Source organism: Gopherus evgoodei, chromosome 3 (assembly GCF_007399415.2).
Source record: "Gopherus evgoodei ecotype Sinaloan lineage chromosome 3, rGopEvg1_v1.p, whole genome shotgun sequence".
In the NCBI taxonomy this organism is placed as follows: Eukaryota; Metazoa; Chordata; order Testudines; family Testudinidae; genus Gopherus; species Gopherus evgoodei.
Genome location: NC_044324.1, coordinates 94,139,881 through 94,160,975, shown reverse-complemented (window position 1 = coordinate 94,160,975; position 21,095 = coordinate 94,139,881). Strand labels below are relative to the sequence as shown.

The window sequence follows — 21,095 nt, the reverse complement described above, 5'->3', positions numbered from 1 at the left end:
CTTGGATTTTTTCCCTTCATTTTTTAAAAATGTAATATTTTAATATGGGACCAACCTATGAATAAAAGATGAGACCCTGTGAGAATTGGAGACAAAAATCAATAAGATATTAACTACTTACTTCCTGGAAGATAAATAATACTAGTCAGGATAATGAAAGAAACCAATCAAAAATAGGAGTTAAGCATTTTGTGAGATATTTTCTCTGCATATGTAAAATAAAGTTTCCTTAGATACAAGTACAGGTAGCTTTTTATAGTAGCAAAAAGGGAGCTGCTCAGCTGGCAGGCTTTCAAGCTTTTATATCTCTGTAATCAGTTAAACACACAAAATAAAGTTACATGTTCAATGCATTTATTTCTTTGTGTACAAAATGTTTTAATTTATCAACATTGTGCAACAAAATATACTCACACTTACACATCAAATACAACATTTCACTTCCCTTCTCTCTGCCCTTGGAAGTGGCAACACTGTTTGGCAGTTCAGCAGCTAGAAATAAAGTGCTATAATTAAGCAGTATTGGAATGTCTTCATTTTACAAATGTGATGTACCATTTTGTATGCAACCACATTTTTTACAGAACTGAAAGCTCCATACCTGAACATTCCAAAGAATACAATATATATACATAAAGTGCTAATGTTTAAGCATTTTCAACAACTTCACAACATGGATCTAGTTCATTACAGGCACTGTAATTCACTAAGTAGATTGTCTCTGGGCAGCACTACAAAAAAAAAGTCTCTTAGACATCACTGGGTGATCTTGAACGAAAGGACACTTTAGACTGAAAGCAGCCACAAAAAAGAACCCACATGGCCCTCTGAATTTCTTGGTTTCTGTAGGCATAAATGATAGGATTGATCATAGAGTTGTAAGTAGCAGGTAGAAGTGTGGCATAAGTGTACACAGAAGGGTAGTCAAGATCTCCAACTACACAATAGATTGCAAACGGTAACCAGCTTGCTCCAAAGGTCCCAATAATAATAGCAAGTGTAGAGACTCCTTTTTTAGTAGCAACATAGTGAGATGCAGTCAAAAAATGTTGCTGGAGAGCTATCTGATGTGCATGCCTGCAAAATAGTTTGCAGATTTTAATGTACAGATGAAGCATGATGATAAAAACCAAAAAGAAAGAGGCAGACAGCAAAGTCACATTACTTTTGGTCAAGGGTCTGACAATGCTGCATGATGAATAGTCATCTAGACAATTCCAGCCTAGCACAGGTAGTAGTCCCAAACAGAGGGACACCCCCCAGGTAACGATCAGCATCATATGAATGCAGAGGACAGTCTTTTCTGAGTAATAAGTCAGTGCATTGTACAGGGAAAGGTAACGATCGACTGTGATGGCTAACAAGCTACTCACAGAAGCAGCGAAGGAGGCAACTAGGAATCCAACTGTAATAAGGCTAATGGTCTCTGACTGGATCACATATTGAACTACAAAATTCAAGATTAAGCCAACTCCAGCCAGTAGGTCCGCTGTGGCCAGGCTCCCAATGAGCACAAACATAGGGGTTCTCAGGGTGGGAGTGTAGAATATAATGGCCACCACGATGGCATTTTCACAGGCGATGATGGTCCCGGAGATGCAGAGCACCACGTCCCAGGGGTTGATGGCAAAGACGGGGAGCTGCGAGGAGAGCTCCAGAGAAGAGTTGCCATCGCTGGCCTGAACGCGGGCTAAAGGGACCCCGGTTCCATCGAGCGAGCCGCTTTCATTCATCTCTGCCGAAGCCCGGTGCGCCGCCTGTGAGCAGAAGAGGCGAGATGAGGCAAATCAGCACAAAGTGAGCAGCGGGGGCAGCTCCCGGCTCCCTTCCCCTGCCCCCAGACTCCCGGGGCGGGGGAGAGGACAGGGGGAGGCAGGGAGGGAAAGCGGGGCACAGAAATACCCGGGCAGAACGAATGCCGACCCGCCGCCACCAGCGGGAAGTCCCTACAGAACCGAGGCCGGGGCTCTGAGCCCTGACCGTGGTGCTGAACCCGCAGTTTCCCGAGCCAGCGCTGAGCTGAGCCCAGCCAGGGGGTGCGCTTGGCCCGGGGTGGGGTGGCTGGGCACAGCCGGGGGCAGGCTGCGGGGTTGCAGCACGAGCCGCGGGAGCGGGCTCTGCCCCGAGCTGTGCTCCGCAAAGCCGCGGTCCGGCGAGGGCAGTCGCACCGGGTCCTTACTTGGGATCAGGCTGGCAGGCGCTTCGCATGAGCGCGGCGCTGGCTGGCTGCCGAGCGCGGCCGGGGCGGCCAGAAGCCGGAGCAGGAGGCAGCTGGTGCAGCGGGCAGGGGCAGGCGGGCTGCTGCTGCTGCTGCTGCCGCCTCCCGTGTGTGTCAGAGTGAGGCGCGCGGGGGACCGCGGGCTGAGGCCGTTCCGAATGTGACGTCAATGGCAGAGCCGAGGGCAGAGGCAGAACTCCGGTGGCGGCACGTGGCCCCGGGGCTCTGCGGAGGGGAGAGGGGGAGACACAGCAGCCGCCGAACGGCGGGGGGGGCAGAGACAGCAGCGCGCGGGGGAGGGGGAGTCAGAAGGGCGGGAAGAAGGGAAAGGAGGAAGCAGTGAGGGCAGCACTGGGGGCAGGAGGAGAGACAGCAGCATAGAAGAGAGGGGGCAGCACTGAGGCAGGGCAGGTGGAGGAGGGGGCAGCACCGTGGGAGGGGACAGGAGGAGCAGGGCCGGCTTTAGGAAGCGTGGGGCCCAATTTGAACACTTTCGGCAGGGCCCTGGCAGGGAGGACTTAAAAAGAAAAAAGTGTTAAAAAAACCCTTCCATTTCTTCCATGCATTATTTACTTTCCATAACTATATAAATAATAAAATTGTATATTATGTACATTGTGTCATATATGCTGTGATTGGTTTAATGACTGCCGTTTCACATGTATGGGTCCCCCCCACTCCCTGGGGGTGTGCACATGTGTTGGTTCCCGCTGCTTCCTGCCCCCCCCCTTCATTGAAGCAGGTGTGCAGGTTACTGGCCTGGAAACTGCAGGGCAGCAGTGGACATGTGGCTGGTTCAAGGCAGGGCAGGGGCTGACTGGAGGTAGGGTCTGGCTGCAGGCAGGGCAAGGGGTGCGGGCTGGCTGGAGACAAGGGAGTGTGGGGCGGGCTGGCTTCAGGCAGGGCCACAGGGTGGGGGAGGGCAGCAGGCGTTGGCAGGGCTGGAGACAGGAGTATGGGACTGGCTGGCTTCAGGCAGGGGGGTGTGGCAGGGGTTGGCTGGAGACAGGGCGGGGTTTGGGAGGGGCTGGCTGTGGGCAAGGGGTACAGAGCATGCTGCAGGCGGCGGGGCTGGTGCGGGCAGGGCAGGGGGTGCAGCAGAGGCAGCTGGAGCCCCGACCCTTTAAAAGCTCCCAAGCCCCCTGCTATCCCAGGGCTCTGGGGGCTATTTAAAGGGCCCAGGACTTCCCTGCTTCTACCCTGCCCCGGACCTTTTAAATAGCCGCGGGAGCCCTGGGGAATGCATGGGGGTGGCGGGACTCCGGCGGCTATTAAAGGACCAGGGTGGCAGAGGCAGCTGGAGCCCTGGCCCTTTAAATAGCCCCCCAGAGCCCTCTGCTACCCCAGGGCTCTGGGGGTCTTTAAAGGGCCCGGAGCTCCAGCCAGGGGCATGGGCCTTGCCGCGCTCCAGCCGGGGCCACGGGACTTACTGCGCTCCAGTCAGAGCTCCAGCTGAGAGAGCAAGGCTGTAGGCCAGCCGCACTCCCGCGGGCGCTTTGGTCAGGGGAGCGGAGCCATGGAAGACCTCAGAGCAGACCACAGCCAGGGTAAGTAAAAAAATTTAAAAGGGGCCTATAGCAGGGGGCCCTCTTAGGCGCGGAGCCCGATTCCCAGGAATCGGGCGAATCGGCCTAAAGCCGGCCCTGAGGAGGAGGGACAGCGGCACTGAAGGGAGGCAGTAGGAGGAGGAACAGCAGCATTAAGGGGAGAGGAGCAGCCCGGAGGCAGAGGAGGAGGAGCACTGAAGCCTGGGCGGGAGGGGCATCACTGATGAGAGGAGAGCAGGAGCAGCAGTAAGGGCAGGTGGAGGGGCAGCAGTGAGGGGAGGTGGGCAGAGGAGGGGCAGCAGTGGGGTGAGGCAGCAGGAAGACAGCATTGAAGGCAAGGGAGAGGCACAAGGAGTTAGGGCAGGAGATGGCAAGAACTGGGGCTCCCCCCCACCCCATGTAAAGCAAACAGCACTATTTCTGGTGAACCTCCAGCTGGAAGAGGCAGCATCGCAGCTGCCCATTGGGGGGCTATAGAGTCAGAGATGCTAAGAGGAGCTTCCAGGGGCTAAGATGAAGATAGAGAAAGACGCCTCCCCCACCATTTCGTCTTTCCCTCTTTAGCCATCTGGGCAAAATAGACATAGAGGAACATAAGAACAACTGTACTGGGTCACACCAAAGGTCCATCTAGCCCAGTATCCGGTCTTCCAACAGTGGCCAATGCCAGCTCCCCCGGAGGGAATGAACAGAACAGGTATCATCAAGTGATCCATTGCCTGTCACCCAATCCCAGCTTCTGGGAAACGAAGCCAAGGAGCACCATCCCTGCCCAAGCAAACACTTTACTGTGTAGGTCACTTTATTGTGTGGGTCTCAGTATGATTTTCATTCCTGAATATTTAGGCAATTCAAGCACACCTCCAATAGGAACTGAGGAAAAGCTGTTTGTTTTCTTGACAACAGACTTTGCCCTGTGAATTGTCACCCCATAAAGCAAGCAGCTATACTGACAGACTGAGCACGCTGCTGCCACATGCTATAGAAAGCAGGGGAGGTTTCCAGGTCATTCCTGGTCAGCACAGTTTCAAATCCCTTCCAATTAATTTTGTAAGACAAGCAATAAGTCCAGATCACAGACTGTATTAAGGACTTTGAAAAGGGGTGCACTGTTTATGCAAATACTATATATATTTTTGCAGTAAGTAGGGTTTAACATCCCTAGCTAAACACTTGCTACCTAAAAAAAAGGGTTCAAAATTATTTACTAACGTAACAGTGAAATTAAATGAAACCACATGTACATCACTGGCTCTCTCAAGTACTAACAAAACAAAACAAAACCCAACCAACCCCCACACACTTAACTAAGAATTATCAAAATAGTATCTTAAAGAGAAATCCAGAGATGCATGCTTTGAATAGACAACTTTCTTTGAAGTGAAAAAGAGATGCTGTGGTTAAAATACATCTCTATTATGATTCTCCCCACTCAGTATCATATGAAACAGCTTACAGATATTCTTACGCAGAAGAGATCACATCTTCAACATTCACTTGTGTTTGTTTGCATTCAATTAATTTTCATTATTCTTGGATAAAGGATGATTATTAAACAATAAACAATTTTACTCTGACCTAAACTCAAGTGTCTGGTAATAACCAACTTGAGAACTGTACCTAACGAAAATAAGATTTAGCTAGAAGATAAAACCTAAAGAACATTCTATATCGCATATTACTGTTTATTTGGGAAGAAAAATCCAGTTTCTCCTTTTTCTCTGGCTCTTCTTTTCCTTCTTTGTTTGTATGGATTTCTCTTTGGAGCCCTATCCATATTCTGTCTATAGGTAAGATATGGAAGTTTTATGTTTGTACACCGCCTATCACAATGGGATCCAACCTGTCATTTTGCCTGGTAGTAGCAATATGAATATTAAATAATAATATGGATGTGTTTTGGATAGCAGTCCATAAACTTCTTAATTTTCCTTTTCCAGTAAGAAATAATATTCAGGGGTGACAGCCTGCTTAACAATGTGGATACCTCCACAGCTTTTCCTAAGGCTGACCCCAAAGTGATGTGATCACAATGGATGGAAGTCAATTACATTGGAAAGAAGGGTGGGGATTGTTTCTCGGGCTCACTTTTTGGCATCTTGCATTCAAACAGCAATGTGTGCAATCCACTATGTGCCCTCTATTAAAAGATATAGCTTGGGAAATAAAGGGTAGCTATTTGTTTCATGGTAATTATGGTCTTATTTTATTTCATTATGTATGTATTAGATATGTGTAAAAACTTTGATGATAAAAAGTAGTCCATAAAAGTGCTTAGTATTATTACTATTTGCAAGTTACTACCAATTGCTGTTTTACATATGATTATTTCGAACAAAGCAAATCTTAAAAAAAAATCCCATTTCACCTTTTCACAAGCACATTTGAACTACAGAAGAGTCATTTTTCTCTTGCCAACATAAGGAATCCTTAAAATAGAGAAAAAATGAGGATACACAGATGGTGAGCTACACAATGCTGACATTTCAGATATTTCCATCCAGCTGGTGTGAGAGAGCTTTTAAAACATTTCACAACCCATTTATATACATCTTAAAGTGTATGAGCGGTGAGCCTTATCACATTGTATCATTGTTTAATAGCATCTGGTTAACATTTCCCCTTGCTGATCTTTTAGATTTATGTACAGATTCTATCTGCATATATACTGCATCACTAATGCTACTAGTAAAAAGCAAACTTAACAGGTACCCAGGTGCCATTTAATATATTGGATACAGAACTTTCATCCCATCTTACACAATCCTTTCTCCTTCATACATAATGTTTCTCATGTAGTTTTCTGGCTGTGCTTCTTCTCGAAGTATGGAAGAATTCTGGTTGCCAGGTTAGCCTTGTATCTTTGCTCCCTTTTTACAAGTTTTTTCAAGCACTTGTTTTGCTTTTTCCTCTCTTTGTATATTATATACAGTAATTATTTTACCAGTACTACTGAAAATCTTTTTATTTGCTGTGTAACTGTGCTATATATGTACATAAACACAGAATTACAACTATACATAAATACCTGTACCACAGGACTATAACTATACAAATTGCAATACCACGTATTATTAGTTTTCTGTGTTTAGGATACATCTTTTTTACTATACAAATACAACTGCATTTGTCAAGTGGATGTTTATGAATAGTTGGAGTAGTCACATTTTATTTAATTTTCGAATTGGTGGTATTATACATGGGGCCAAATTCATCCCTGGTGTAAGCAAGTGAAAAATCTGACAAATGACATTGCACCTGCTTACTTGAGGGACGAACTTGGCCCACACTCTAAAACTATGTGTATACTGCCTCACAGTTCAGATTACAGAGGTGTGATGAGCAGGACGCAGCAAAGTACTGCATTGTAACTTCCTGTGTAGACACTGCAGGCAAAAACTAAAAGGTTCCTGGGTCACCTGCACGTAGTCCTATTTGAAGAGAATTACATTCGTGTAAACTAGGAACTGTTTAGTTTGTATCCGCAGGGGGTAGTTACAGAGCAGCACTTTTGTGCGCACTGCTGTTCATGCAGAGGTAGTCTGAACTGCGGAGAAGTGCAGACAAGCCCTAAGTTGAAGCCATATTTTTGAACAATAATGCATTTCTTTCACATTGAAAAGAAATGTAAAAATATATAAATAAATAGATGCAGAAAATTAAACTGAAGCAAAACTAAAAATATCTTGCATTAATATAGGACTTTTCATTCATGGATCTCAAAATGCTTTATAAACAATAATGAATCCTCACAATTCCTCTATGAGATAGAAGATTATGTCCATTTAAGGATGATTAAAGAGAGAGGTCAATTGACTTCCTCAAGGTCAATCAGTGACAGAAACAGTACCCAGGAGACCTGACTCATAGTTCTCTGCTCTTACCACTAGACTAATTACACAGTCTAGTCATTCATCCACTCAGGTGATGGAGTACACATGAAACTTAGAAATATACATTAACCTTTCTGAAGTCTGTGCAGAATAGGATAGTGTCATCTGGTTTACAGACCAGGCCAACTGGGCTTCGTCAATTGCTATGAGATTCTTCAATGGCTCCTATCTCCAGCATGGTACAGAGTTCCTATTTCACTGCATCACACTTCCATATTTATTTTTTGAAGCAGCTAATGGTTCTCCCAGGCATTTTGCCCCAGTTCCGGACATGTTGAATTATTAGATGGGTTCATCACAGATGAGATGACAATATCTCAGAGAAGTTGTCTCATTTGGATCCCTGGTCCATCTGCTTTCATAATTAATGTGCCCCACCTGCTGTATTACTCCATATGGTCCCTGACACTTAGTGAATAGTTTGGACTCTGCACTGGGGAGCAGGACAAGTCTCCAATCATCAGGTTTAAATATATGTCCCTATAGGCTCACTCCAGGATCTGCTGAGCACTAATGCACCTCAACCCCCACACCCCCTCCTGAACCCCAACCCCCTGCCCCAGCCCAGTGAAAGTGAGTGAGGATTGGGGAGAATAAGCGATGGGGGGAGGGCTGAGGATGGAGTAAGCAGGGCTTCGGGGAAGGGGCAGAGCCTCGGGGAAGGAACAGGATAGATACTGGGTTGCCCTTAAATTCAAAAAGTGATCTTGGCCGTATAAAGGTTGGAGACCATTGGTGTCATAAACAGATAGTTAAGGGTTAATGCCTCTTTTACCTGTAAAGAGTTAAGAAGTTCACCCAGTCTAGCTGTCATAAACAGATAGCTAAGGGTTAATGTCTCTTTCACCTGAAGCACCTGACCAGAGGACCAATCAGGAAACCGGATTTTTTCAACTCTGGGTGGAGGGAAGTTTGTGTCTGAGTCTTTGTTTTCTGTCTGCCTGCTTTCTCTGAGCTTTGGAGAAGTAGTTCTGTTTTCTAATCTTTTGTTTCTAAGTGTAAGGACAAAGAGATCAGATAGTAAGTTATATGGTTTCTTTTCTTTGGTATTTGCATGAATATAAGTGCTGGAGTGCTTTGATTGTATTCTTTTGAATAAGGCTGTTTATTCAATATTCTTTTAAGCAATTGACCCTGTATTGTGTCACCTTAATACAGAGAGACCATTTGTATGTATTTTTCTTTCTTTTATATAAAGCTTTCTTTTGAGACCTGTTGAAGTTTTCTTTACTGGGAAATTTCAGGAAAATGGAGATCTGTGTGTATTGAATTTGCTAGCCTGATTTGCATTTCCTCTGGGTGAAGAGGAAAGTGCTTTTGTTTCCAGGACTGGAAACGGAGAGGAGGAGTCACTCTGTTTGGATTCACAGAGCTTGTGTCTGTGTATCTCTCCAGGAGCACCTGGAGGGGGGGAAGGGAAAAAGGATTATTTCCCTTTGTTGTGAGACTCAAGGGATTTGGGTCTTGGGGTCCCCAGGGAAGGTTTTCAGGGGGACCAGAGTGCCCCAAAACACTCTAATTTTTTGGGTGGTGGCAGCAAGTACCAAGTCCAAGCTGGTAGCTAAGCTTGGAGGTTTTCATGCTAACCCCCATATTTGGACGCTAAGGTCCAAATCTGGGACTAAGGTTATGACACTAGCTGACACCTGACCAGAGGAACCAATGGGGGAACAAGATGTTTCAAAAGGAAGGAGGGAAGTTTCCTTTGTTTAGTTAGTTTTCAGTTTCAGCCAGAGTGAACAAGATCAAGGAACCAGCCTCTTATCAGAGTAGTAGTTTTAGAAAGGAATAAATAGGTTTATGTTTATTTCTTTGTAACCTGTCTTGTGCAATTAGAGGAAGAATCAAATTGGGTATTTTCACTGGTGTAATTCAGTTTTTGCCCAGGGGAACATCCTCTGTGTTTTGAATCTGTTGTCTGTGAGAGTAGGTGGTATGCTAATCTCTCCCAGAGGGTTTTCTTCTTTACTTTTTCTTAAATTAAAAGCCTTTTTTTAAATAACCTGATTGATTTTTCCTTGTTTTTAGATCCAAGGGGGTTGGATCTGGATCCACCAGGAGTTGGTGGGAGAAAGGAGGGGGGGATGGCTAATTTCTCCTTGTTTTAAGATCCAAGGGGTTTGGATCTGTGTTCACCAGGAAATTGGTGAAGTCTCTCAGGAAGCAAGTGCTTGGGGGTGGTGGCAGCCAGACCAGATCTAAGCTGTTAATTGAGCTTAGAGCTTCTCATGCAGGTCCCCCACATCTGTACCTAAAGTTCAGAGTGGGGAAGGAACCATGACAACTGGTTTACAGACTCAACTTTCTGCCCACACCTATCCATAACTACATTCAATATAGGGGCATTTGTTATACAGGTGTCCTAGGTGCCCACCTGAAAAGCAAATTCCCACTATTTGCTGGGTGGGCTCTGGCCCTGGGCCAAGGATTTGAGGTAGTACCTCCCTAACTAGCCTGCCTACTCCCACTCCCTGGTTTTCCTGGTGAGAATACTGCAGGGACCACAAGGCACTTCATCTGGGTCTCACAGTCTAAGGCATCTGGGTTTTCTGATGGAGACCAGCCTGGGGCCCCATAGTTTGCTGGGATCCTTAGAGGCTGGTGCTTCTGAGCCTGGAACCAAGCTGTCAGGCCACTGCCCTCCTGGTTACGTTCTCTTTCAGCTTGAGGGACCGCCTTTGCCTAAGGTGATCTTTCACACATCAGCCAGGGTCTCTGCCTGGTGTTTGAGTACCCAATCCCTCCCTGCTGGGAGTACTGGGTTAACTGCTCTTCCAAGATAGACTTGAATGCAGGTTGCTGAGTTTAAGTCTTTGCTTCAGCTGTTGCCAACACAAGTTCCTAATTTCTTGGACACTATGCAGGTCCACACACCTGGGGCATTTCTCCTCTCAGGATCACTGTTGAAAAGCCTATTCCATGACATCAAGGTAGCCCAATATAGCCACTTTCACCTGGGTGTAATCTGCTGATGCTGCTTCCAGCCCGTGGTACACAGGCTGGGCTGACTCAGTCAGATACAGCATTAACATGAAGACTCACTGCTCAGATGGCCATTGGATTGCCATCTCCACTTGTTGGAACATCACAGAGAAAGCTTCCAGATTATCTTCAGTGCCCAATTTTTGCGAGTCTCATTTTGGGTGACCATGCATCCTTACTTCAGGGGACTGTCCCCTTATTTAATTGATTTGTCCCTCAGGGCGTTACACCCCAAGACCCTCTTCCTTAGGGAGTCCCCTGGGAAGGCAGAGCATCACAAAGCATTTTGGGGTGGGTCAACGGTGTGTGAGTGGGGAGTGGAAGTTTCCTTTGCAGGTACGAGAGACCTCTCGCCCCCCCAAAAAAAGCACGGGTTAACTCAACATTTCAGTCGGAACATAAGATGCTGGCCCCAACTGCCCAAGGACACTGCTCACAGCCAAGACCTGGCTGACAGCTGAGAAAGAAGGGGGCTTAAGGCTTTCCTGAGCAATAATAATAATAATAATAATAATAATAAAATCCAACTGCACAGACCTGCAAGATAGCAAGGCCAGGGGGAAAAACAAAGTCCAAGGCTGAAGAAATTTAAAACAGACAAGATAACTCATGTCCCTGGAACCGGGCTGTTTTAGGAACGGTGAAGAGAATAAGCAGCAAGAACTAGAACTGCTAATCAATAAGCCCAACTATGGCATAGTTGTCATCATAGACATTGTGGGATAATACCCATGACTGGAATATTGGTATAGAAGGGTAAAGCTTGCTCAGGAAGGACAGGCAGGGAAAAAAGGGAGGCGGTATTGACTTATATTTCAGAAATGTATACACTTGGACTGGGTTGAAATTGAAATAGGATACAGACTCGTGGAAAGTCTCTGGGTAAGGATAAAAGAGGTAAAAACAAGAGTAATGTCATGGTAGGGGTCTACTAGAGACCACCTAACCAGGAAGAGAAGATGGATGAGGCTTTTTATAAACAACTAACAAAATCATCCAAAGCAGAGGACTTGGTGGTGATGGGGGACTTCAACTACCCAGACGTCTGTTGAGAAAATAACACAGCAGAGCACAGATTATCCAGCAAGTTCTTGGAATATATTGGAGACAATTTTTTTATTTCAAAAGGTGGAGAAAGCCACTGGGGGAGAGTGTTCTAGATTTGATTTTGACAAATAAGGAAGAACTGGTTGAGATTGAAAGTGGAAGGCCGCATGGGTGAAAGTACCATGAAAGGATAGAGTTCATGATTCTAAGGAATGGTAGAAGGGAAAACAGCACAATAAAGAAAATTAATTTCATGAAGGCAGACTTTAGAAAACTAAGGGAGTTGGTAGGTAAGATCCTTTGGGAAGCAAGTTTAAGGGAAAAAACAGTTCAAGAGAGTTGGCAGTTTTTCAGAGAGACATTATTAAGGCACAAGAGCAAACTATCCCACTGCGTAGGAAAGATAGGAAGTATGGCAAGACACCACCTTGGCTTAACCAGGAGATCTTTTTTGAGTTTCAGATCATTGAAGAATCCTACAAAAAGTGGTAACTAGGTCAAATTACAAACGATGAATATAAACAAATTACACATGTATGTAAGGACAAAATTAGAAAGGCAAAGGCACAAAGATTAAACTAGCTAGAGAGATAAAGAGTAACAAGAAAACATTCTATAAATACAATAGAAGCAAGAGGAAGACCAAGGACAGGGTAGGGAACAATAACAGAAACGTGGAGATGGTAGAAGTGCTAAATGACTTTTTTGTTTCAATTTACACCAAATAGTTTAGTAGCAATTGTTTATATAACTTAATGAATGCCAGTGAAAATGAAGTATGATCAGAGGCTAAAATAGGGAAAGAACAAGTTAAAAATTACTTAGACAAGTGAAATGGTTTTCAAGTCCCCAGGGCTTGAATACTCCAGGTGACTGGAGTTCTCAGCCATTAGTGATTATCTTCAAAGAATCATGGAAGACAGGTGAGATTCCAGAGAACTGGAAAAGGGCAAATATAGTGCCAAACTAGAAATAGGAGAATAAGGACAACCCAGGGAATTACAGAACAGTCAGCTTAACTTCAATACCCAGAAAAATAATGGAGCAATCAATTTGAAGACACCTAGGAGATAATAAGGTGATATGAAACTTTGTCAAGAACAAATCATGTCAAACCAATGGGGACTGTGGGAAGCGGCGGCCAGCACATCCCTCGGCCTGTGCTGCTTCCCGCAGCCCCCATTGGCCTGGAACAGCTAATGGCGGCCAATGGGAGCTGCAATCAGCCTAACCTGTGGACGCTGCAGATAAACAAACCATCCTGGCCCAGCAGCAGATTTCCCTGATGGGCCGTGTACCAGAGGTTGATGATCCCTGGCTTAGAGAGTACACTTAAAGTTTGTGGATGATACTAAACTGGGAGGGGTTGCAAGTGCTTTGGAGAATGGGATTAAAATTCAAAATGATCTGGACAAACTGGAGAAATAGTCTTAAGTAAATAGGATAAAATTCAATATGGACGAATGAAAAGTACTCCATTTAGGAAAGAACAATCAGTTGCACACATACAAAATGGGAAATGACTGCCTAGGAAGAAGTAGTGCAGAAAAGGATCTGAGGCGTCATAGTGGATCACAAGCTAAATGAGAGTCAACAGTGTAACACTGTTGCAAAAGAAGCAAACATCATTCTGGAATGTATTAGCAAGATTGTTATAATCAAGATAAAAGAAGTAATTTTTCCACTCTACTCCAGGACTCAATTGGAGTAGTGTGTCCAGTTTTGGGCACCACATTACAGGAAGGATGTGGACAAATTCGAGAAAGTCCAGAGAAGAGAAACAAAACTGATTAAAGTTCTAGAAACATGACCTATGAGGGAAGATTGAAAACTATGGGTTTGTTTAGTCTGGAGAAGGAAAGACTGAGGGAGGACAAGGTAAGAGCTTTCAAGTACATGAAAGGTTGTTATAAGGAGGAGGGAGAAAAATTCTTCTCTTTAACCTTTGAGGATAGGACAATAAGCAATGGGCTTAAATTGGAGCAAGGATGGTTTAGGCTGGACACTTGGAAAACTCCCTAACAGTCAGGATGGTTAAGCACTGGAATAAATTGCCTAAGGAGATTGTGGAATCTTCATCCTTGGAGATTTTTTCGAGCAGTTTAGACAAACACCTGCCAGGGGTGGTCTAGATAATACTTAATCCTGCCTTGAGTGCAGGAGACTGGACTATAAAACCTCCTAACGTCCCTTCCAGTCCTATGATTCTATTATTTTATGATCTTTGGAGAAAAGACCTTGGATACAATTTTCAAAACTGCTTAAGTGACTTAGGAGCCTTAGTTCCAATTTCAAAGTGACTTGGGCACTGAATAGCTTAAGTGTAATTGATTTAGACACCTAACTCCTATGAAATCAATGAGGATTAGGCATCTAAATACCTTTAAAGATCTGAGTCAAAATGCCTAAATCTTAAAATACAACTCTGGCTCTTACATCACTTAGCCACTTTTGAAATTTGGACCCCTTTTCATTTGCTCTTTTAAGTATCTAGTGCATTTTTGGGTAATGTAAAAATCATAAATAATTGCCTCCCACAAACTGAACCAAAAATGCAGCCATACAGTCAATGTCTCAAATGAACATCTAATTAAACGTGTTAACTTAAAAAAAAAACACAATTGACTCTGCACTCCTTGGTGTATTTAAAAAGATTTACATTATGCCCACATCCAATGTTGGGCTTTATCCACTCTGAAAGTATAGACATATTTTGGAGTTTGGCATAAGGTATTAATTTCTGTATTCAAAGGACTTTAGCTTGTCAGTATCAGAACGTCTATGTCCCTTATTTGGTGGACCCACACTTCTCAGTTTTAGCTTGATGGAGGCTGTCACAAGGTGATGGTTGCTGCCAACATCTGCACCCCTTCTCACTTTCACATCTGACAGTGAGCGATGCCATTTGCCATTGATCATGCTATGATCAATCTGGTTCTTATCACTGCCATTTGGAGAACACGTCAGCTTGTGAATTTCACGACCGTCAAATAGGGTTCTGCACATGACTAGGTCATTCATATTACAGAAATCAACAAGCTTTTCTCCACTTTCATTCCTGGTGCCACACCCACGTCTTCCCTTGCTCTGTCGTTGTTTGTGGTGTACTTACCGACCTTGGCATTCAGGTCTCCCAGGACGACAGTTAAGTAGTGGTATGGTACTCTCTCTAACTCCGCCTGTATATAAGGTAGAATTTGTCCTTTACTTCTTCATCGCTTCATTGTCACACCATACACAAGGAAAAACAATTCGACTCAATACATTCAGCCAGCAAACTGGATTGAAAATCATCTGCAATAAAACAAATACCATTACCTTTAATATTGCCTCACCATCACCAGTACAGACGGAGGATTATGTTCTCACCCATGTAGAAACATTCACGTACCTGGGCAGCGCCATCAGCCAGGATGGTGGAACAAGCCAGAACATCTGGAACAAAATCAATAAAGCCAGGAACACCTTCAGGAGCTTAAATATAGTCTGGAAATCATCAAAATACAACACCAAAACCAAACTCAAGATTTATCAGAGCAGCATACTTTCAACATTACTTCATAGTGTAGAATACTAGGGAATGAGAAAGTAGGACATGTCCAAACTGTCTTCATTCCATACAACCTACCTCAGAAAAATCATCCATATCTTTTGGCCCAGAACAATCTCAAATCAAGATCTATTGACAAAGTGCAGCCAAGAGGATCTGAGCAACATCATTGCCAGGATGTGTTGGAGCTGGATCGGTCATGTGTTTCAGATGGAAACGGATTCCATCACCAGAGTTGCAATAAGATGGACACCTGAAGGCAAGCGAAAATGAGGCTGCCTGAAAACAACATTGTGAAGAGCTGTGGAAGCCAAGCTGAAAAACCTGGGGCACAGCTGGGGAACCGTTGAAAAACTTGCCAGAAACAAACAAGAGTGGAGGAGCTTTGTCACTTCCCTAAATGCGAGAGGCGTAATAGGAACATGATAGTAAGGTGTTAAATTCAAATGGTCATATATTGTAATTAGCACTAAGTGTGATCATTTAACCATTGAAATACAGAACTTTTTCTTTCTTTCTTTCTTTCTTTTATTTATGGGTGAATGATTCTTCAAATTGGCAATGGTTGTAACTGCACCATTTATCCTCCAACCTCTTGCTCCTCTTGAAGTAAACCTACTAGAGGGATCTAATGGGAGATGTACTGTATGTTTTTGTTCTAAGGTTCTTCACTGACAAATTCAGTGATTGCTGTAAATCTAGCATTATTTTAATCAGGATCCTGTATGACTTTTCTAATTCGAATGACACTTTCCTTACCTATGTTCTAGTAGTCCCATCCTGCACATAGTTTGTAGGAAGATCCAATGAAGACTGGGTCCACAAATTGAACTGGGAAACAGCTTGTAAAATAATTATTGAAACAAAAGCAAAGAGTGAAATGTAAATCATTCTGTTCATATTTTAGCACCCTTCGTAGAACACAGGTTAATACAATCACTGATTATGTCATCCCAGTTTTTACTAGTTGGATGAAGACTGACTGTTGTTTTGAATATTAGAGCACTTGACTTATTTATTTTTATAATATCTACCTTCCTGAAATTTTGTCAATGTGGCTGAAAATAAACTATTAGTTTTAATGGTAAGAAATGAACCAATTATCACACAAAATAGGTGTTGTTCAGTTTTGATTGCACACAGACAACTCTAGCAATTGCAGACAGATTTAACTGGTTGGTTTGGTACCACTTATAAAAGTTCAAATGATTCCCTCTTTTCTAGCATTACAATAAAATGAGTATTTTGTTCAAGTTGTACATTAAAAGGAATGGTCATTTAAACATTATAAAACAGAGGATGGGGAATTTGTATATATGGGTTGCAATTCAGCAAACTATTTAAGCATATGATTAACTCCAAGCATGTACTTAAATCCATTACTATTCAGGAAAGCTCTTAAGTACTTTGCTAATTAGAAATGGATTTAACACAGGCTTAAGTGCCTTGCTGAATCAAGACCATGGTCTGGAAATATGGGGAAAAAGTAAAATTTGGTCAGAAAATATTGAGTACATGCAAGATTAGCTGCATGTGTTTTGATTCATTAATCAGCATACTAACAGAGAGGAAGGTATATTAAGTGGATATTAAGAAAACTTATGGGGATAGCACTGTGAACAGCAAAAACATGTCTGATGCAATATGGACATAGGAATCTCTACCTTCAATGTCAGAATGGATGAAAACCTAATCCAAACCCTTTATAGTCAGTGGGAACCTTTCCATTGATGTGAATGAACTTTGGATCAGGCCCCAAGTACATGAATGCCATGCCTCATTAGAACATATTCATCAAGTCAGAGGTCCACCCAGAGACACTGAAAATAATTGGATCCTCATTTAAATTGGCAGTATGTTATTGGCAAATATAATCTATTGCTTATTATGGTGTCTATAATACAGTTCTTTAAATATTTATTTGATTCATACAAATATGAATATTGTTTTATATCTCTGTACAAATCTGCCTGGGTAGCACTTATCTGATGTAAATCATTTTTCAGAGAACAAATTAAGCAACTTCATAAAGATATTTGTTATTGTTTGACAATGTAGGTCCAGGGCAACAATGAATAATTGGCTAGATCAGGTAGCTGGCACTATAATTAAACTTACAGAGAAATGTAAACCCTGCAAAAGTGTTTGCTAGTTTAACTGGTTTCATCTTAAATACAGCTAAACACAAGTAATTAAAATTAGCAGGGGAGCCAGACAGGTGTTCTTGAGAAAGTCCAAAGACAGAGCAATACACGTGTAAGTCAGTAAGCAACGCACGTTTCCAATCTGCAGAAAACCATCCAAAACCTATAACACAAAACTTACATTAGACAATAGCAATTGCAGTGTGTGATGAGGTGTGCTCCCCACATTGCCCACCCCAAGAGCTGAATTGGGCCAGGTGGGCCCAATCAGTTACTTAGGCTGCAAATGGGGGAGCTTTAAGCTGGATGCAGCTCATTAGAGAGAAGCTAACCTGTGAGAGAGAGCGGGACTTCTGCAAAGACAGGAAGTTGGAAGTAAAGGGGACTGCAGGGAAGGAGTCTGCAGTCATTCCCTGGAGAAGGGAGGTGTGCCTGCAGAGATGATCTGTCAAAACTTACTCCTGGAGGAGAGAGTGAAGCCACTGGCAATCCCAGAGGAGTGGGGAGGGCCAGGAGATATGGAAGCAGCTCAAGGAAAGACACCAAGGTGCAAGGAATGGACCTAGGCTGTTGTGTAGAGGTTCCCTGAGCTGGAACCCAGAGTAGAGGGTGGGCCTGGGTTCCCTGCCAGCCCTTGTGGGAATGGCACTGTGAGCCAGGGAAGCAAGAAACTGCTGGAGAACAGGAACCTTGATCTCCCCCGTTCCTGGAAGCAGAAACCACACTAGTGACCTGGCTGGAAGGCTGAGTCATGAAGAGGACAACTGGCACTTCTGACAGTGAGATGGGGCTGCAGAAAAGAAACTGATGGGGTGCAACCACTGGCAGGGATGTCAGCCTGACTGAGCTAATCCCCAGAACTGCCAGGAGGCAGCACCATTCAGCATTAAGTGGAGCAACCTGTGAACTGGCGATTAAGCCCATTTGATGTAATGTCCAGAATTTGTGACTGGCCCTGAGGTGATGTAGATCGATATGTTAGTAGTGTTCAGGAAGGAAAGATGCCATGGCCCCAACTCATATGAACTGCTCTGCAAAAAGCCCTTTTTGCGGAGATGAACTATGGTGGTATTTTTACATTCTCTATCAGTGGTCACTTACATCAATTATTCTCCATGACTCCCAAACAGCTGTAAGTGATAATGACAACAATTGGATACTCAATGTAACTTAGACCAGTGCAATAGTAATAGAACTTTAAACTAAAATTATAGGTTGAGTCACGAGTTGAAAGCTCAAGGAAAATGAGTCAGTGGTGGAGTCAGTCATAAGTATCAAGCTAAGAAGTTTTAGAGTCACAGAGGAAGGGAGTAGTATACAGCAGTTCTTTAGTACCAATCACTTATATATGGCCAATAAGTATCCTCTACTTTTTACCTAATGAGTTGTGTGTGCAACAAAACAAGTCCTTATTTCCATCCACACAACCATGCACCAAGAATTCTATATGTAGAATATATAATACACAGAGGCCGAATTGATACAATATCAGTTCTTCTTCAAAAGAATAAAACAGTGAGCCAGAGATGAGGCCCTTCATTCTCTGTCAACATAGAACTGTGAGCCATGTTTAAATGACTTATGAGGTATGGAAAAGAGCAGGTTTACAAAGCATAGGTAACCAGACAATTATTTAACAGCTATATTATTTAATGGCTAAGTGTTCAAGTTATTCCAGCTAAGGTCATCATTAATTTTGTTCTCAAAAATTTGGACATTATAATAAGACTTGGTTAATAAAATAAACTTTTGGTCAGATCATGGCTATTTTGAGGTTTACACAAACAAATCTGCCCTTTTTGTGCATGGGACCATTCTGGTGCCACTGCATCCAAAATCTGGTGCATAAACTGCAATGTTGGACTTTAATAAATAGCTCCAAATTCCTGATCCCCCTTTTTCATGATGTATCCACCCTTTGGATAACTGGAAAGGTCTCCAGAGTACAGTCCTGAGTAGCTTGCAATGAAAAACTTCATTTAACTAAGTTATATGAAATTCTGAGGTACACGTCCACATGCAGTGGCAGAATGTGACTATAAGGCTAGAGGGAATAAAAATACATTTTGTACTGGATCAAGTAGCACAATTTAAAATTATTTTAGCTATTGACTTGAAATTGTGTTATAAACAGTTGTGCATGAATAGCTAAACTTTTTATTTCAGCTCACAGCTGTGGAGGGGCACTTGACATTTTATAATTTCTCATTTGCTTAAAAAACCTCTAAATACTGTCTTGTAAACGTGCTAAAGAGAGAGAGCAAAACACTTCACAACAAAGCACGTGCAATGACCTAGAAAATACATTAAAGCCAATAACAGTTACAGTAACAGTGTTCTGAGCCGCATCTCTGCAAATGCAGCTTGATTGCCAATGTCAACAAAAGCATTTGGTTCTCATGAGAAGGACAGATGGAGTCATTTTCTGGATGTAAGCTGCATCAAGCCAAAGTGTCCAAAATAGAAACAGAAATTGAAGGGAAGATAAAAGAAACTTGAGTTCTGATATGCATATCTGCTAGAATGAAGTACTTTAGAGGCTTCTTAGTACTAATATGTCTATAGGAATGAAAAATGTGACCTTACTAATCTTCCACAGCAGAGGGTAGAGGGCAAGGGAGTCCAAATTTCCAACTGAAGTCTTCTTCCAAAGAGCTAGGAGCTGGAGGACAGAAGCTAATTTGCATTAATTGGAACAGATTGCAGCTGCTTTCCTCTTTCATACAGAATTGTGTCCTGTGGAGACCCCAAGTTCCAGTATGTTTTTTCTATCTTAAAGTGAATGGCCCTTGCCCAGATCAAGATGGGGCCATATAGGTGCAATGCCCACTATCTGTATATAGTGAGTAGCAATGCAATATTAAGTATCAGGCTTTGAGCTACATTGGAAGGTGCACAAATACCATGGTAATGCGCATGGGAAAAAATTTTTAATAGACAACTTTGCTGTTAAATAATGCTTTTCATGTATAGGACCTAAAGTGCTTTACAAAAGAGCATAAACACCATTACCCACATAGAGATGCAGTGACTTGCCAAACATCACACAGCAGGTCAATGGCAGAGATGATTAGAGAATTTAGGTCTCCTGATTCCTGGCTTAGTGCCCTATCCTCTGGACCACAGTGCCTTCAGAATAATATAAATCAGCAATTGGGCCATTGCCTGCACCAACCCCACTAGAGACATGAGTTAGGGAACAATATGGAACACAATTAATGCTAATGATAAGACTAAAGAAACACAAGATAGATCAGGGAAAGAGCAGATTAAATAATGTTTAGATAAATTAGATATATTCAAACAGTAAGGCCTGATGAAATTCTTACTCAAGGAACTAGCTTAAGCAGTCTTGGAACTGTTATCTTCAAGAACTCATGGAGGATGGGTGAGGTCTCAGAGGATTAGAGAAAGGCAAGCACGGTACCTGTCTTTAAAAAGGGGAACAAAGATGACCCAGGAAATTATAGACCAGTCAGCCTAACTTCAGGTCTTGGAAAGAGACTGAAAAAAATGATGAAACAATCAATTTGTAAGCACCTATTGGATAATAGGGTAATAAATAATAACCAATAAGGATCTGTCAACAACAGATCATGCCAAATCGACCCACTTTCTTTCTTTGACAGAGTTATTGGGCTACTGAATAAGGGGGACACCATGGACATGATACATCCTGATTTTAGTAAGGCACTTGACACAGTCCCATGTGAT

At 43.1% G+C, this 21,095-nt stretch overlaps 1 protein-coding gene across 1 annotated transcript; it reads right to left on the bottom strand.

Moving 5' to 3' along the window:
- Positions 1-403: 403 nt before the first annotated feature.
- On the bottom strand, positions 404-2,252 carry GPR6 (G protein-coupled receptor 6). Its single transcript, XM_030554233.1, has 2 exons — positions 2,180-2,252; positions 404-1,757 (listed from the first exon to the last, which is right to left on the bottom strand). The coding sequence occupies exon 2, from the start codon at positions 1,731-1,733 to the stop codon at positions 750-752; it is 984 nt and encodes a 327-aa protein (XP_030410093.1). The 5' UTR covers positions 1,734-1,757; positions 2,180-2,252; the 3' UTR covers positions 404-749.
- Positions 2,253-21,095: the final 18,843 nt, after the last annotated feature.

What these genes read in the sequence shown, in the direction of transcription:
- GPR6 (XM_030554233.1), bottom strand. Translation starts at nt 1,733, where the DNA reads ATGAATGAAAGCGGCTCGCTCGATGGAACCGGGGTCCCTTTAGCCCGC.